This window comes from Aquarana catesbeiana, linkage group LG06, assembly GCF_042186555.1.
Source record: "Aquarana catesbeiana isolate 2022-GZ linkage group LG06, ASM4218655v1, whole genome shotgun sequence".
Classification (NCBI taxonomy): domain Eukaryota; kingdom Metazoa; phylum Chordata; class Amphibia; order Anura; family Ranidae; genus Aquarana; species Aquarana catesbeiana.
This window is the reverse complement of record NC_133329.1, coordinates 387,842,807-387,861,616: the sequence shown is the minus strand read 5'-3', so window position 1 is coordinate 387,861,616 and position 18,810 is coordinate 387,842,807. Positions and strand designations below refer to the sequence as shown.

The following is an 18,810-nucleotide window of genomic DNA, read 5'->3' as shown; positions in this document are numbered from 1 at the left end:
GTTCCCTCTCCCAATAGTGATTATTGAAAATGACTGATCTAAATGATAAACAAAACCGAGCTTGTATGCTGTTTAATTCTCTACAATACCTATGGTGTTACTGAGGGCTTCTGTTGCTTTTAAATCCTTTGCACATCATTATTTTGTCTGTCAGTTTCCAGATCCAAATGCTGGAACAGGTAATTGGTATATTTACCAACTACTATGTGCTTTCCTTGAATGGGTACAAAAAGGATTTAAACAATGCCTTCAATCCTTTAATAATAATAATAATAATACATTTAAATCCCGGCCACCATGTGTCATGTTTGTCATTGACTATGGACAGGCAGAGCTATTAATATGCAGCAATGCCGCGTTCCCAGGCAGCAGCTGTGTCCTCGTGCGGTGAAGAGATGGACATTGCTCCGGTCCCTAAACAGGGTCTTTGGACTCGGACCAGGGTCACCGGCTCGGCACTAAAGGCACAGAATTAAGTATGATTACCAAGAAGACAGTACAAAGGGCTCCTTCCTATTTTTGCTGCTGTAATGATTTAGCTTTCTGTTTGGCTTTCGATGTTTAACCACACAGGTCATAAGATGGGACGGCCGTACTTTGTAAACCATCCCTGAAGCTGACAAGGAACTAACAGGGAGGGATAGTGTAAGGGTCAGTGTTACTGTAAATTGAAGGGACAGTGTTGGGCTAAACGGGGAGGGATAGTGTTGGGGTTACAGGGAGGGTTAGTGTTGGGGTTACAGGGAGGATTAGTGTTGGGGCTACAGGGAGGGTTAGTGTTGAGGTTACAGGGAAAGTTAGTGTTAGGGTTACAGGGAGGGATAGTGTTAGGGTTACAGGGAGGGTTAGTGTTGGGGTTACAGGAAGGGTTAGTGTTGGGGCTACAGGGAAGCTTAGTGTTGGGGTTACAGGAAGGGTTAGTGTTGGGGCTACAGGGAGGGTTAATGTTGGGGCTACATGGGGGTTAGTGTTGAGGTTACAGGGAGGGTTAGTGTTGGGGTTACAGGGAGGGTCAGTGTTGGGGTTACAGGGAGGGATAGTGTTGGGGTTACAGGAAAGGTTAGTGTTGGGGTTACAGGGAGGGTTAGTGTTGGGGTTACAGGGATGATAAGTGTTGGGGTTACAGGGAGGGTTAGTGTTGGAGTACCAGGGATGATTAGTGTTGGGGTTGCAGGGGGATAGAATGAGGGATAGTGATACAGTAAATTGAAGGGCTAGTGTTAGGGCTACAGGGAGGGGTAGTGCTGAGGTTACAGGGAGGATTAGTGTTAGAAGAAGGGTTAGGGTTGGAGTTACAGGGAGGGCTAGTGTTAGAGTACGGGATAGTGTTAGGTTACAGGGAGAATGAGTGCTGGGCTACAGGGAGGGTTAATGTTAGGGTTACAGAGAAGGTTAATGTTGGGGTTATGGGGGGATAGAATAAGGGTTAGAGGGAGGGTTAGTTTTGGGGTTACATGGAGGATCAGTGTTAGGGTTACATGGAGGATTAGTTTTGGGTTTACAGGGAGAGTTAGTGTTGGGGTTGCAGAGGGGATAGAATGGGGGGTTAGAGGGTGAGTTAGAGTAGGGGGAAGATTCGTGTTAGGGTTACATGAAGGATCAGTGCTAGGGTTACATTGAGGATTCATTTTGGGGTTACAGGGAGGATTTGTGTTAGGGTTACAGGGAGGATTAGTGTTGGGTTTGCAAGGGGGTTAGAATGAGGGATAGTGATACAGTAAATTGAAGGGTTAGTGTTAGGGCTGCAGGGAGGGGTAGTGCTGAGGTTACAGGGAGGGTAAGTGTTAGGGTTACAGCGAAAGGTATTGTTAGGGTTGCGGGGGGGAGGGGTAGTGTTAGGGTTAGTGTGAGGGTTAGTATTACAGTAAATTGAAGGGATAGTTCTGGGCTACAGTGAAAGTTCGTGTAGGGGTTACAGGTAGGAATAGTATTAGGGTTACAGGGAGGGTTGGTGTTAGGGTCTTATTGCCAAGGCAGAAGGGTCAATTCACAAAGCTATAACACACGTTTTATTTACCATTACTATGCTATTTTCAGCCATGTGACTTTTTTTCTGCTCCCACTGCTGAACATAATAGTTTGAATGTTCAAACATAAACCATCATACTTAATCTTACTGAATTGCGCCTAGAAGCTCTTCAATTCTCTAGTATCTACCACATGTTATTTTTTAGAGGACTGATCCTTTCATTTCTTGGAATCACTCTGAACCTCTTTTTCTACGTCACATACAGTATGTCCAACACAAGGCCAGCGGGCCATTTTATGAGGCCCTCGCACCTCTCCTGCACCTGCGGCACCCCCTCATCTCCACCTCCACCTTGTCTCAGCAGTAGGCAGCAGAGGGCAACAGAACTCCACCAGATCCTGCGCTTCTCTGTGCAGCAGCGGAGTGGCTTGTCTCAGCACCATGCCCCCCACCCTCAGCAGTTGGCAGCAGAGAGGACAGAACCCCTCCTACAAATCTGGCATCTCTCTGCAGCCGCAGCACACCCTCATCTCAGCATTCAGCAGACTCCAGCAGCTGACTCGAGCCCTCCTCTGGTCCTCCTCCAGACCCTGCACTTTCTGCTTCCCAGCTCCGCCCCCAGTTTCCTCCTGGTAACAGCACAATGTAAGGGGGGGGTGCATTGTAATATAAGGGAGGTTGGGGGACTCTTGATTTCTGATGGTGGGGTTGCTTTTGACATATAATGTAAGGGGGGATGGGGTGCTCTCGGACAGCTGCTTATATCTTTTATGAGAATACTACAATTTTATGCCAATTGGAAAGGAGGGTCACACACCACCGGTATTATCCACAAAAAACTTTATTGCAGACTGCTGAGACAGAACATCATGGCAGAACCATGCTCTGTCTAAGCAGTCCCCAATAAAGTCTTTTGTGGATGATACCGGTGGTGTGTGACCCTCCTTTCCAGACTTACATCATCTGCCACAGGAGTGTGAATGGGCTCCGTGCCAGTCTGTACCTGCCCTTCACAGCTTAAAGTGATATTAGCAGCCCCCACCCTCCTCTTCTCCCCCTCCCTCCTGCCAAGTGCCCCCAGAGCAGGCAGCTTGCAATGGGGGCACCCGAGCAGGTTCGCTTCCAAGCTGCAGCTCTGCCTGTCCATCCACACACAGAGCCGCGGCTCGGCCCATCCCCTCTCACTCTTGATTGGCTCAGTGGCTGTGACTGGCAGCATCGGGAGCCAATGGCTCCTGCTGCTGTCTCAGCCAATGAGGAGGCAGAGTCCCTGAAGAGGCAAGGCTCTCGTACACATCTCTGGATGGAGAGGGAGCTCAGGTAAGTATTAAGGAGGGCTGGGGGGGCTTCTGGACAGAGAAGGTTTTTTTTTTACCTTCATGCATAGAATGCATGAAGGTAAAAAAAAAAAACTTGAGCCTTTAGAACTACTAAGTCTTAATTTATTAATAAAAAACAGTAATAATCAAATGCAGAGGCAATTATTTAATAGGATAGAGAGTAGATGCATTTATATAATCTTACAGATACAACCGGCCCCTTGGGGATAACCATAATGCTGATGCGGCCCGAGATGAACCTCTGACACCTCTGCTCTATGTAATGAATCACAGATCATTTATGGTGGCTCTCCATTTACTGTACAATAGACGTTCTCCCGCTGAAGAGCAATCAGCTTTTTATGGATTCTCATATAGAACATTCAGAGGTCTCCAGTGGTTTCTCTTTAGCAGCTCTCAGAGGTCACTGAACTCTCCCTGAATTCCTGTCCTGCAGTGGAGGAAGAATCTTATCCGGCTCCTCTTCTCGATGACTCCGGAGTTCTATGTATAGAACAGATTAGAGGACGCGGTCTGCCCGGGGTACAGAGGTCGTATCCTCTACAATATAACCTGTTCTGATGGGTTTTATCTGGCTGCATTAACCACTTGCTTACCGGGCACTTAAACCCCCCTCCTGCCCCAGACCAATTTTCAGCTTTCAGCGCTGATGCACTTTGAATGACAATTGCGCGGTCATACAACACCGTACCCACATGACATTTTTATCATTTTTTTTCACACAAATAGAGCTTTCTTTTGGTGGTATTTAATCACAGCTGGGGTTTTTATTTTTTGCTAAACAAACAAAAAAAGATGGAAACTTTTGAAAAAAAAAATCATGTTTCATAGTTTGTTATAAAATTTTGCAGACAGGTAATTTTTCTCCTTCGTTGATATGCGCTGATGAGGCGGCACTGATGGACACTGATAGGCTGCAATGGTGGGCACTGATAGGCACAGATAAGGCGGCACTCATGGGGACAGATAAGGCGGTACTGATGGCCACTGATAAGATGGCACTGATAGGTGTTACTGATAGGTACCACTGATAGATAGGAACTGATGGGCACTAGCAAGTGACACTGATGGACAGCACTGTTGATGAGGCACTGATTGGTGACACTGATAGGTAGCACTGTGGGCACTGATAGGTGGTACTGTGGGCACTGATGGGTGGCGTTGTGGGCATTGGTAGGTGGTACTGTTGTGTAATGCTAGGTGGCACTGGCAGGTGGCACAGGTGGGCACAGATGAGCTGGCGGCAGCTCTCCTTGATCGGGACCGATGTCCCTCTGAGAGCTGCCAGTGATCGGCTTTTTTTTTTTTTTTCTCCTCACGCTGTCAGCGAGAGGAGAAAAAAATAGCCGATTACCGGCTCTGTTTACATCACATGATCAGCTGTCATTGGCTGACAGCTGATCACGTGGTAAGGGGTCGGGATCTCATAGACTCGCTAATCACAGGGCGCGCCGCGCGTGCCCTGCAGGGGGCGCACAGGCTGCTCGGGCACGGGAGGATGCCAATAGACTAACTTCCGGCAAAGTAGGCCACACTGTAGCCATCTTTCGGCTATAGCGTGGATCCGAAGAAGTTAAATAGCGGGTGTGACATGTATGCCGGTTAGGAAGAGGATCTGTAGTTCTCAAAAGTCTAAATGTCACTGAATACCGGGGAAAGTTCATGAGCAGTTCTGACGTTTTCGGGCCTCAAGAAATGAGATCGGCCGTCAGTACACCAGGATTGATATATATCCAATAGCTTGTAGACTCTATGGGGTTGATTTACTAAAGGTAAATAGACTGTGCAAGTGCAGTTGCTCCAGAGCTTATTAAATGTGCAGAAGCTCTGCTGAGTTCCATCATCCAATCATGTGCAAGCAAAAATGCAGTTTTTTTTTTTTTTCTTGTAGGTGATTGGGTATGCTTTACAAAGTGAGGCTTCACCTCATTTACTAAGCTCTGAAGAAACTGCATTTGCACAGTCTATTTACCTTTAGTAAATCCACCCCTATGCCCACTTTTCATGTTACATCCATTTAGGGCAGGGGTCTCCAAACTTACTCCTGACCCCCTGAACTCTGCATCGCTTACTCCTGACCCCCTGAACTCTGCATCACTTACTCCTGACCCCCTGAACTCTGCACCACTGACGCCTGACCCCCTGAACTCTACACCACTTACTCCCGACACCTGTACTCTACACCACTTACTCCTGACCCCCTGAACTCTACACCACTTACTCCTGACCCCCTGAACTCTACACCACTTACTCCTGACCCCCTGAACTCTACACCACTTACTCCTGACCCCCTGAACTCTACACCACTTACTCCTGACCCCCTGAACTCTACACCACTTACTCCTGACCCCCTGAACTCTACACCACTTACTCCTGACCCCCTGAACTCTACACCACTTACTCCTGACACCTAAACTTTACCTCTCTTACTACTAACCCCTGAGCTCCGTCAGTCCTGACCCCTGAACTCTGCACTACTTAATCCTGACCCCTGAACTCTGCACCACTTACTCCTGACCCCCTGAACTCTGCACCACTTACTCCTGATCCCCTGAACTCTACACCACTTACTCTTGACCCCTGAACTCTACACCACTTACTGCTGACCCCCTGAACTCTACACCACTTATTTCTGACCCCTGAACTTTACACTACTTACTTCTGACCCCTAAACTCTGCACCACTTACCCCTAACCCCCTGAACTCTGCAACACTTACTACTGACACCTAAACTTTGCCTCTCTTATTACTAACCCCTGAGCTCCATCAGTCATTCATACCCCCTTTTCATCCACTGATACCACCTAAACAAATACTGAAATCATTGATACCCCATCCCCATGTACATGCACTGATACCCCTGTACATTCATTGATACACACTCTACCACCACTGATACTCCTTGTACATACAGTAATACCTCTGTGCATCCACTCGCTTACTGACCTGAGCTGAATTTACAAGGTGCCATATATACATTGCACAGTCATGCACAATGCACCTACCTAATACATTTAACACACTTAATACACTTAATACATAATAGAGGACATATACAGTGCAGTGCCCATACACTAACCTACATACACCAAAACTTAAAAATGAATAATATATACACTAATGTATATTATTATTACCTTCATATGGCTTATTTATTTATTACACTTGAACTTCTCACTCTGGGCAGGGTGTGTGTGGATGGAGAACTTCTCTTTCAGGTGAGGGGGGGGAACTTGGCGTCTGGCCATGGAATGACTCCTCCATAATCAGAAAATCACCTGAACCGAGTGGCAGGGGAGCAAAGAAGAGGTGGGGAATAAAGAGAACCTGTTGCTTTTACCCTGCATGGGCAAAGCCATGTTTGCTTTAAAGAAATTAAAAATCCTACAATACAACTGGGAGTCCATTGGGTAACTGTTGTCACCTGTTCCACACCTCGGAAATTCCAACTGAGCCTACAAACAAAATGCATACCCTTCAGTAAAACCACATGACAAAACAGTTGGTAGACCCACATGTACACACAGATGAAAATATAAGCAAATCCTGAACTTTCCAATAAAAGTCACAGTTGGCCCTTCCCCCTTCTGCATATCTCTTTTGGTCCTTTAATATGATGGGTGGTTGTACCGACCAACTCTGAGCCTTGAGAGGAGGAAGGAACCAGCTCATCTTCTTCTTGTATCTCAGCATTGGCTGATTGTTGTACATGTGGTTTTTATTTCTGGTTATGCATTTCCTTGTTCTAGGCTCAGCTTCTAGACTTGTGACAAGTTTAATTGACTTTGGTGATCGATAATATCTAAAACTCACCGGCCTCGTTCACTACGGGGAGGGCAGACACTCTTCTCTCTACAAAGATCTCCAGGGCGCTGTATATACTGGATGATTCATGTATGACGGCTACGTCCCTGAAGGTCCCGATGCCCAGCTCCAATATGGTCTTCTGCATGAAGCGAGGCCGAGGAATGGAGCCCCCCTGTCATTGCGGGACAACAAAAAGTCTAAGTAAGAAAAGTTCACAATGAGCTCCCAGAACACCACATTACATCTACAGACCTTAATGAACTCTAACTTAAAGTGTATCCAAACCAGCTATCCTCAACCTGGGTTCTGTGGAACTCTAGGGTTCCTTCAAAGGTTGCTAGGGGTTCCATGAACTGTGGCTAATTGACCTCCCGTTCCATGGTGTGACCCGTTTGAACCTTATAGTGCCGCTGTAAGTGATAACACACTGTCCTGCTGGTACACAGGAGTGGGGGTGTCGACACGGGATATCACTCATCAAGCAGTGTAAATAATTAAATCAGGAAAACTAGAAGTGCGCCAAATGGAAATTCTAGTTGCATGTATTCTGTGGCAGCTTCAGCCAGCGCCGCTTTGCAGACCACATACCCGATGCATTTCACCCCACCCATAGCACCTCTATGACTAAGCTCCGATGGGCAGGACGAAACGCATCTGGGGTGTGGTCTGTGGAGCAGCACTGGCTGTGGCTGTCACACAACTAGGATCAGGTCGGACAAGCAGCGATTTTCCTGCTTTAAATATTTACTCTCCCGTTCTATGGTGCCGTGGCAATCTGAACGGAAGAGGGAGTAGGTGCCTGCCAAACACCCCTCCTAAGAAGTGCCAACTGTTAAAGGGCGGGGGGGGGGGGGTGGAGAATGAAAACACGTGGAACTTCCGCTTTTGAGTGAAGACCTGTTTTAAAGGGGTAGTGCAGCATTTTTTTTGCCTACAGCATTTAATATCTTGTGTAACTTAGAAATTGGATATTTTTGTGAGCTGCTCTCCAAATTTTGTTTTGTCTGGATGAACACTAAGCGCAGGGTCGATACATTTTATAGATGAGTGTTCATATTGCAGGGCAGGCAGCCTGCCAAGATTCTGCTCTCTGTTGAAAATATACATGTGCTTTTAGGGCTTATGTTGTGAATTTTGAAGATGAAGTTCTCCACAATGCCCATTGTCACAGAGGTGAATGATGTTTTTTTTGGAAGTGACCTTATTGGTGGTTTGGGTGTAACAATGACATTTATGAATGGACCGTTAGCTAACGGCTAACGAATCGCTTTATTCCCCAGCCAGCCACATTAATTATCCAGTGGAAGTGCAAGCTTGTTCTATGTGCATGCTGATCATTTATGATAGGTGAGTATATTGTATATTAACTAAATAAAATTGTATTGATGATAATACACCATTGGAGTTCTTCTTTTGGCCTTTTTTGGCCATCTGGGGGATTTGAGAAGGGAAGGTGGAGTGAGAAGTGGACATCGGTTTTATTGTGATTATACGAGCTGTGCTTGCCTAATCTGTTGCAGGATGGGCACACATTTCCAGTAAGTGCATCCCATAAGTGTGGTGGAAATTTAGAACATGGTGAAGGGACACCCGCTGGAGAAAAATTTTGGACGATTCACCATCTGACTTTGTTGCTATCACTTTACTCCACACTAGACTGTGGATTGTTATGTGGATTAATTTGGAGCTCACTTGATGTTAGGGGGAGTTGATATATGGTCATGTGTTGATTTTTCAGCACTGTATTTTATTTTTTATGTTCAGTTTTATGTTTATATACAGAAGCAGTTGGGTGTGTTTTATTGGGTTAGTTTAGAGTATTAGGACCATAACAGGGAAGGGTACACTGAATTATGACATTTATAAAACAACAATATAGGAGATGTGTACACACTAGAGCTGGGCGATTTTCTCCCAAAAAAAAAATCTGCGATTTAAAAAAAAAAAAAAACTCGATTCACAATTGGAATCAAGTTTTTTTTTTTTTGATGGACACCGTGCTGGTCCTGAGGAGCTGTGGGCAGGAGTTTTTAGGCGAGGCCGAGGCGTCCGGCCTCGCGGACTAGGCCGAAGCCGCGGCCTCGCCTAAAGACTAGGCCTAGGCCTCGCCCGCAGCAGTGTCAGCGCTGGTCCTGGTGAAAAAAAAAATCTAAAAATCGATCTACTGAAAATTTGAATCGATTTGACCTCTCAACTCGATTCAAGATTCAAATCGATTTTTTCCCCAGCCCTAGTGCACACTGGGGCGGATTTACTAAAGGCAAATCGATTGTGCACTTTGAAAAGTGCAGTTGCTCCAGAGCTTAGTAAATCAGGTAATGCTTCACTTTGCAAAGAATACCCAATCACATGCAAGGAAAATAAAAAAAAAATGTATTTTTGCTTGCACATTATTGGATGATGGAGGTCAGCAAAGCTCTCTATCATTTACTAAGCCCCTGCAAAGTGCAAAGTCTACTTCCTGTTAGTAAGTCAACCCCATAGGGGGTTATTTACTAAAGGCAAATCCACTTTGCACTACAAGTGCACTTGGAAGTGCAGTCACTGTAGATCTGAGAGGGACATGCAACGAAAATAAAAAACAGCATTTTAGCTTGCACGTGATTGGATGATAAAATCAGCAGAGCTTCCCCTCATTTCAGATCTTCCCCTCAGATTTACAGCAACTGCACTTGTAGTGCAGAGTGGATTTGTCTTTAGTAAATAACCCCCATAGTCTATACACTGCTTTACTGACTACATATCCTGAACTGAAACACGCTAGATCAGGGGCCCTGGTTATAAAGACTGTAAATAATCGCCTTTCACTGCACTTCGTCTTATCTTGCTGCTGCAACTCATCTGTTTTTTTGTTTTTTTTGTTTTGTTTTTAACAGTTTATCATGGCAGGTTCTGATGTCAAAGCCAAGTGTAACAAGATGTCAGAATCTAAAAGATTTGGCCAAAAAATCTTCCCTTCCAACAATTGTCCGAGATCAATAGCTTAAAAGTCTGCTACAGTTTACTCACAGTGGTGAACGTTTGTTTGATTCTGTAAAATATACCTAAAACTTGAGTGACACAGCCCTCTGCCTACTTCTTCCTTAAAGGGTAAGTTCACCTTTATAGAAAACTCTGTAAGGTGAACTTACACAGGTCCCCCTCCTCGCCCTGATTCAGTGTAGATGTCCCTTTTACACAAGCCGGTTATCAGCTCTCCTCTCCTCTCGCTGTCGCCGTGAGGAAAGGAATGCCGATAACCAGCTTCTGTTTACATCGTGATCAGCTGTGATTGGACACAGCTGATCACATGGTAAAGTGCCGCTGATTCTGCAAAGGTAAGCAAATTTGTGGGGGGGGTGTTAGTGTGGGATGTGCAGAGGTAGGCAGAGAAGGCGATACAGTTTGGGGAGCACAGGTGAGAAAGGGGGGGATGTATAGAGGTAAGGAAGGTGGGTGCAAAGATGAGCAGAGGAGGCAGGTGGAGTTAAAGGTGGGGGGGGGGGTTCAGTGGAGAGGATGGGGGAGGTTTGGGGTGCAGAGGTTAGCAGGGGTTTTAGGATGCAAAGGTGTACTGACAGGGTGGATAAAGATGTAGGTCGCGTGTAGGGCAGCCCATTCATTTCAATGGGCTGCTCTATGCACAAGAAATGCGGAAGAAAGTCCCAAACCCCTTTTCAAAATTACACGGTGCCAAGGCACATGTCAGCAGATGTGTGAGGGTGTCATTAACAATGGATGGCACTGCTGTGTATCTGCTAAAGGGCAGCACATTTCTGTGGTGTCAGGAAAGTGATTTTGCATGCGTTCCCAATACACACAAATGTGAACGCAGGCTAAATGTCTCAGTTACATTGGTGGTCAGTGTAAATCTTCTCATTACATTGGGGCTTGGTGTAGAATTCTTTCATTCACTCTAATGGCCAGTGTGAAGGTCCCCCTTACATTAGTGGTCAGTGTAAATCCCTCCTTACATTGGTGGTTACTGTGAATGCTTCTATTACATTAGTGGTCAGTGTAAGCCCCCATTACATTAGTGTTCAGTGTAAACCCCTATTACATTAGTGGTCAGTGTAAACCCTCATTACATTAGTGGTCAGTGTAAACCCCCCTTACATTAGTGGTCAGTGTAAACCCCCCTTACATTAGTGGTCAGTGTAAACCCCATTACATTAGTGGTCAGTGTAAACCCCCATTACATTAGTGGTCAGTGTAAACCCCCATTACATTAGTGGTCAGTGTAAACCCCCATTACATTAATGGTCAGTGTAAACCCCCATTACATTAGTGGTCATTGTAAACCCCTATTACATTAGTGGTCAGTGTAAACCCCCCTTACATTGGTGGTCAGTGTAAACCCCCATTAAAGTAGTGGTCAGTGTAAACCTCCATTACAATAATGGTCAGTGTAAACCCCCATTACATTAGTGGTCAGTGTAGATCCTTATTATATTGGTGGCCAGTGTTGAAACGCCTCTTTCTATTGGTAGTAGGGCTGGGGAAAAAAATCGATTTAAATCTTGAATCGAGTTGAGAGGTCAAATCGATTCAAAATTTAAGCAAATCGATCTTTTTAGATTTTTTTTTTTTTCACCGCACCAGTCCTGAGGCGCTGCAGGCATGAGTTTTTAGGCGAGGCCGCGGCTTCGGCCTAATCCGCGGCTTCGGCCGGACACCGCGGACTAGGACGATGCCACGGCCTCGCCTAAAAACTTATGCCCGCAGCACCTCAGGACCGGCGCTGACACCGCGCCGGTCCGGAGGAGCTGCGGGCAAGGAGTTTCTAGGTGAGGCCGCGGCTTCGGCCTAGTCCGCGAGGCCGGACGCCGCGGACTAGGCCGAAGCCGCGGCCTCGCCTAAAAGCCCATGCCCACAGCGCCTCAGGACCGGCGCGGTTTCCAAAGAAAAAAAAAAACTCGATTCAAATCGTGAATCGAGTTTTTTTTAAGAGAATCGAAGATTTTTTTTTTAAGAAAATCTCCCAGCCCTAATTGGTAGTCGGTAAAAAAATCTACATTGCCATTGCTCACACCCTCCCCTCCCCCCAGCACTGCCACTGATCCCAGAAGTCCTAGGATCCCTAAGAGTTTTCTGTCTATTGATGGGTCCCCTCACCTCCCCAGTCCATGGTTTGCAGGCAGTGAGGAGATAATGTGCTATAATCTCTAGCAACCAATCGGTTAGCAGTATTACTGTACAGTAATCTCTAGCAACCAATCAACAAGCATGAAATCATGTGCTGTAACCTCTAGCAACTAATCAGTGAGCTGTAATGTGTGCTGTAACCTCTAGAAACCAGTCAGTAAGCGGTAATGATATGCTGTAACCTCTGGCAACCAATCGCGATCACTGCCTGTTTCCAGGCAGGAAGTATGTGACTTGCTGCAGCTTCTAATATACAATGTGAGAAGCTCACAGTGTGCAGTGAAATAAATGTAAGCCATTTCAGTCCAGGAGAGGAGACGAAACATCTGTGCAAGACTGAAGGGAAGGCCAGAGGTCAGATTTATATAGGATGCCTGGTTTGGCTTCACGTTATACAGGGAATCTTCAACATTTCATCGCCTTACACTCACAAACATATGGAGGAATTTCAGCAGCCTCTTGTGTGTGAGGATGTGCAGGATGTTTCCTGATATGGGCTCCATGACCGGCAGCCGGTGGATCTTGTTCTTGATCAGAGAATAGACGGCATGGAACAAGCTGGAAAAGACAGAAGTTGTGAAGAGAAAGTCCAATCAACAAGGACAGTAAATCAAAGAACTGCTAATGCCATACAGGGGACATCGGAAAGGTGGTGAGGACAGAACATCTGCTCACCTGACTTTAAAGCAGAACAGCCAAATACGAAGTTGAAATCCACAAATGTGAACGGTTTTTATCTGCCAAAGCATTTGCAATTCTGTCCAGACACTTGTGTGATTCATAAACCTCCCTGCCAGACAGCACAGCCAGAAGGGTGTTAAGGTTCTAGGCTGCTGCCTCTCCGATCTCAATAGACAAATCAGATGACCTGGTCTTGGGTATCGGGTCAGAAGTACCTAGTGAAGATGGTCATCTTGTTTGAGGATTCATGTACACTGTTTATTGATTAGGAGCAATAAATACAGATAGCTTGTTTCTGGAGAAAAGCCCCCCCTTCCTCACGACTTAAAGTGGTTGTAAAGTAGAGCTGCACGATTTATGGCCAAAATTGGGCTAACTTTACTGTTTAGTTTTTTTAAAATTCATTAAAGTGTATTTTTTTCCAAAAAAAATTGCGTTTGAAAGACCGCTGCGCAAATACCGTGTGACATAAAATATTGCAACACCCGCCATTTTATTCTCTAGGGTCTCTGCTAATATATATATATATATATATATATATATATATATATATATATATATATATAATGTTTGGGGGTAAGTCTAAGTAATTTTCTTTCAAAAAATACTGATTTTAATTTGTAAGCAACAAGTGTCAGAAAAAAGGTTTGGTCTTTAAGTGGTTAAACGGACTTTACATTTACATTTACGGACATTTACAGACCGAAGTTCATTCCTATTCTAAAGAACTAACTTGTTACAATGTTTCTCTTTATCTCCAAGCTAAACCTGGCAGCTGTCAGCTGTGAGCAGAGAACTCCCTGCACTAAATCGGGAAAATTCTGTGTTAAGATCGTGAGGGGGGAAGAATCTCAATCTCGATTCTTTAACAATTAAATGTGCCGCTCTATTGTAAAGACAGAAGGTTCTTTAAAACAAAAAAAAAAACCTGTGTGCAGCAGCCCTCTAGCCCCCTCCTCCAATACTTACCTGAGCCCCCTCTCGATCCAGCGATGTCCACGAGAGCCTTGCCTCTCCAGGAACTCGAAACTCCTGATTGGCTTTTGGCAGCAGGGGGAGCCATTGGCTATCAATCACAGTCAGTGAGCCAATCAGGAGACAGAGGAGGCGGGGACGAGACGCGGCTCCATGTGTGAATGGACACACAGAGCCGCGGTCTGGAAGCGTGTCTACTTTGGTGCCCCCACAGCAATCTGCTTTCTGTGGGGGCACCCTGCAGGAGGGAGGAGCCAGGAGAGGCAGCGGGGGACCCAGGAAGAGGATCTGGGCTACTCTGTGCAAAACCACTGCACAGAGCAGGTAAGTATAACATGTTTGTTATTTAAAAAAAAAGGAAAAGACCAAGGCTTGGGAATCACTTTAAGTAAATTGTTTGTTGGGGTGGTGGTGATCCCCACTCATTTCCATGAGGTTTACGCTGATACCGCAGATCAATTAGGCCTTTTAATAAATTCCATGCAGTTTTAAAGCTGAATTCCAGGAATTCAGCTCCTTTGTAAAAAATGAAGGCACAGTATGAGTTACGTCCAAGGAGGTGCATGACATCTCCTGGTTTTATCGCTATTATTTACATCTGCCGGTTTTATTGCACTCCCGGAAGACAACTATGGCTGTATTTCAGGGTCCCCTACACTGATACTTCAGGCCTAAGCATCTTCAACATTAGAGTCGGTGCAGCTGCTCTGGCCACCCCTCCTCATCCTCCTGCCTAATCACAGAAGCCTTTGCATTATGTGAACTCGTTCACAAATACAAAGGCTTCTCTGAATGGGCAGCAGAAGGGAGGGGCGGGCATAGCTGCTCTGTGCACCTCTCTTTCCTCTCTTACATCCCCGAGTGTCAGTGTATGCTCCGGCAGAGCCATAAACCTGTCAGATATAAAAAAAATAGAGATAAGTTCAGGGGATGTCATGTACCTCCTTGAACTTAACTCATAGGGGGGGGGGTTGACAATAAAACCTGGAAGCTGATTGGTTACTACGCACAGCTGCACCAGATTCTGTGTGCACCAGTTTTAGTTAACCTCCCCCATCGTGCACCTGCACGTTTAACAAAGTAGCTGAATTCCTGAGATTCATCTTTAGATTTGAATCCTATGCTTAAGCCCTAAAGAAGAGGAAGGCTTTTCCCCGAAACGCGTTTGTTGTATTTGATACTCTTAATCTATTGACAATGTATGCAAATTGCCAAAAGTAGATGACTGTCTTTACTAGCACTCCTAACCCTACACCCAAAACGTAAGCTGACCAGTACAAATGGGGAGAGAACATCTTCCTAATGGGGCCACAAAACAATAAAAACATGACAGGCATTCTAACCCCTCCCCACTCTACCCAAAACTGATTTAGATACACTTTAAGCTGCAAACATCAAATACAAATGCTCCAGCCTGGTATGACGGTGAAGCCCGGAGTCGTACCTGTCTCTAGGTGAGATATAGATCAGCGGCTTGAAGGAACTCTGCAGGTAAACTTCTGAAAGAGAAACACAAAGCTGAGAATTTCTTCCCAATCCCAACTAATGGCAGAGAAATCACAGAGCACACCGTATCAGCGTTACCTCTCCATGTCTCGATTTTATGCTCCTCCAGTTCATATATCTGAACCTAAAGACAAGGAAGACACCAGTCAGAGGCACATCCGCACTTTGCCATTTGTGCATTGCATTAACGCTCGCATGTTACCACGTGCTGTGTCACCCATTGTGTGTCGCATTAACACACAATCGTACTGTGGTGCCATGCGTTTTGGTGGCCGTGAACGCAAAATTTTTATTATTATTATACAGGATTTATATAGCGCCAACAGTTTGCGCAGAGCTTTACAACATGAGGGCAGACAGTACAGTTACAATACAATTCAATACAGGAGGGATCAGAGGGCCCTGCTCATTAGAGCTTACAATCTAATTCCCCTTTCACACTGGGACGCTTTTCAGGCGTTTTAACGCTAGAAATAGCCTCTGCTAAGCGCCTGAAAACCGCCTCCTTTTCATTCAAGTGTAACTTTTCACATTGGGGCGGTGCGCTTGCGGGACGTTCCAAAAAGTCCTGCAAGCAGCATCTTTGGGGAGGGTTGGGAGTGCTGTGTTTAGTGCTTCCAAAACGCCCTGCCCATTGGAATAAATGGACAGCACTTTCAGCCTTAAAAGCCTTTTGAAAGTGCCGCAAAACTGGAGATTTTAACCCCTTCTTTGGGGTTAAAAGAGCCCTGCTAGTGGCCGAAAACCACCGCTTAAACATTGGTAAAGCACCACTAAGACGAGCGTCGCCTTACCGCGAACGCGGCCCCAGTGTAAAAGGGGGCTAAGAGGGAGGGTCAATTGATAATGGGTAATAACTGTGGGGGATGAGCTGATGGAGAAAATAAAAGTACAGTTGTTAGGTGAAGGCAGAGTAGGCTTCTCTGAAGAGGAGGGTTTTCAGGGATCATCTATAAAGCAAGCAGAGTAAGAGATAGTCAGACTGATTTGGGTAAGGAGTTCCATAGTATAGGAGAGGCTCGGGAGAAGTTCTGGAGGCGAGAATGGGAGGAAGTGACGAGGGAACTAGAGAGCAGGAGATCTCAGGAGGAATGAAGAGGACGATTAACTTGGTATTTAGAGATTAGGTTAGTGATATAGCTGGGGGTCGAGTTGTGGATGGCTTTGTAAGTTATTGTTAGAATTTTTCACTTTATTTGTTGGGCCAATGGGAAGCCAATGGAGGGATTGGCAGAGAGGGGTAGCAGACACAGAGTGGTTGGTAAGGTGGATGAGTCTGTCAGCAGCATGCATGACAGACTGAAGGGGGAATAGCCTATGTAAGACCCCTTTCACACTGGGGCGGGGGGGTCCGTTAGCAGTAAAGCGCCGCTAGTTTTACCGGCGCTTTACCCTCGTTTTAGTGGCGCTTTTCGGAACGTTAATGGGACACCTTTACCCCCCCACTAGCGGCCAAAGAAGGGGTTAAAAGCACCTGTGTTGCGGCGCTTCGGAAGCGCTGCCCATTCATTTCAATGGGTAGGGGCGGTGGAGGAGCGCTGTATACAGCCCTCCCACACCGCCCCAAAAACGCTGCTTGCAGGACTTTTTTTCCCGTCCTGCAAGTGCACCGCCAAAGTGTGAAAGCACTTGGGGTTTTCACACTGGGGAGGCATGAGAGGCGCTTTACAGGTGCTATTTTTAGCGCTAAAACGCCTGAAAAGCGCCCCAGTGTGAAAGGGGTCTTAAGGTAATCCAATGAGGCAAAGTATAAATAAAAAATATTACTGCGCTAACTCAAAAGAAAAGTGAAAAGCTGCTACATAAACAATGTGACAAGGATGCTGAGGACTGAATGGTAAATAATGTAGCGCTAAGGAATAAACACATGTATCTATATGTAAATTAATAATACAAACGTCAATCATACAGGAAATGTATGGAAAAGGAAATGTGAAAAAGTCCAATAATTAAATATGAAGGCCCTAAAAAGGACCAATGTGAGTCCGCCACCAAATAGTGACTAATCAGGGATGGAGTACACTGGCACTGTCCGGCATAAGGAGCATCAAAGGTGGTACATCTTCAACCGAAAAGGGGGAAGTATATCTACTCTTACCGGAACTGGTGGACTCATCAGCGACAAAGAATCATAAAGGAAAGGATGCCGGGATCGGCAGATCAACAGAACTCCAAGGAACCCCGGACTTCCAAACACGACTCCAAAGGCTGTTGTAGACAACCGCCAAACCGGACCTCAGATGTAGAGAACACCAGGGCTGGAACTTAGGCGTGGAACACTAGGCTTTCTGCTTCTCACATTGCCCCTCATTTTTGACTTTCTGCTTCTTACATTGCTCCTCATTTTTACTGTGTGATCACAGTTTTTATTCTTATTGATGTATGCCGGTTTTTAGAAATAAAAAACCCACTTTTTGACCTACACCATATGGAGGCATTTTTTCTTTGCATAACCTTCCGGACGAGAGTTCCTTTGCGGTCCAGTTTGGCCTTCCACGCCTAAGTTCCAGCCCTGGTGTTCTCCACATCTGAGGTCCGATTTGGCGGTTGTCTACAACAGGCATATGGAAAAATGCAGCGCATTTACAAATGAATATAGGTCTTTAAAATGGTGAAACAGTCAAGAAATAACTAATTGACCACAGGTGCCTTGAAACACAAACGTCCATAGATGGATGTAAATGTCCAACCGCACAGGAGGTATAAGTACTTCAAGGGGTGGTGATGGTCTGATGGTTGTCAGAAAACACCTGGCATCATACAGCGACTTCCCAACCGAGAAACCGGGTCCCAATGGGTCATTCAGAGAAAGTGCAAAAAAGCCTCTTACCAGATCCTGTGGATTCCCATGTCAACGACAGGGAATCGCATGCGCAGTTTGTCACAAATGACGTGGAATGGGAGCTCAGGAATTGCCAATCTCTTGGATTGTGGTCTGTATGGATCTCGGCCGGCAACCGGATGGGTCCTCACAACGAACCGTCCTCACACCGAACCGTCCCAGCGTGCATCAGAAGTTTCACAAACGGTCCCCCGAAAGGAGCAGTTGGAGGGACTGGATCTCATGCGGTAAATGTGGAAACAAAAAGAATGTGCCTCCACATGGTGCAGATAAAAAAGGGTGTTTTTATTGACAAAAACGACCATACACAAATAAAAGCGTGATCACGGTGGATAAAAACAAATGGGCAACAAAGAGAGTGGTGTATGTACCCGACGCGTTTCGACCTAGGGGTCTTCAACAGGGGCATCCGGTTGCCGGCCGAGATCCATACAGACCACAATCCATGAGATTGGCGATTCCTGAGCTCCCATTCCACGTCATTTGTGACAAACTGCGCATGCGATTCCCTGTCGTTGACATGGGAATCCACAGGATCTGGTAAGAGGCTTTTTTGCACTTTCTCT

General features: G+C 45.8%; 1 protein-coding gene across 4 annotated transcripts in view; it reads right to left on the bottom strand.

Moving 5' to 3' along the window:
- The window catches only part of PRKAG3 (protein kinase AMP-activated non-catalytic subunit gamma 3), a 65,210-nt gene that overhangs the window by 20,127 nt on the left and 26,273 nt on the right, over positions 1–18,810 (bottom strand). For 2 of the 4 annotated variants that reach the window (XR_012245022.1, XM_073634306.1), the window contains exons 6-9: positions 15,481–15,526; positions 15,341–15,395; positions 12,666–12,798; positions 7,123–7,288 (exon numbers count right to left, since the gene is read on the bottom strand). Coding sequence is in view for 2 of the 4 variants with exons in the window: in XM_073634306.1 (XP_073490407.1) it covers positions 7,123–7,288; positions 12,666–12,798; positions 15,341–15,395; positions 15,481–15,526 (400 nt within the window). In the remaining 2 variants the exon portion in view is untranslated. The remainder of the gene's footprint in view (positions 1–7,122; positions 7,289–12,665; positions 12,799–15,340; positions 15,396–15,480; positions 15,527–18,810) is intronic. The other 2 variants (XR_012245023.1, XM_073634307.1) reach the window with 1 other exon arrangement.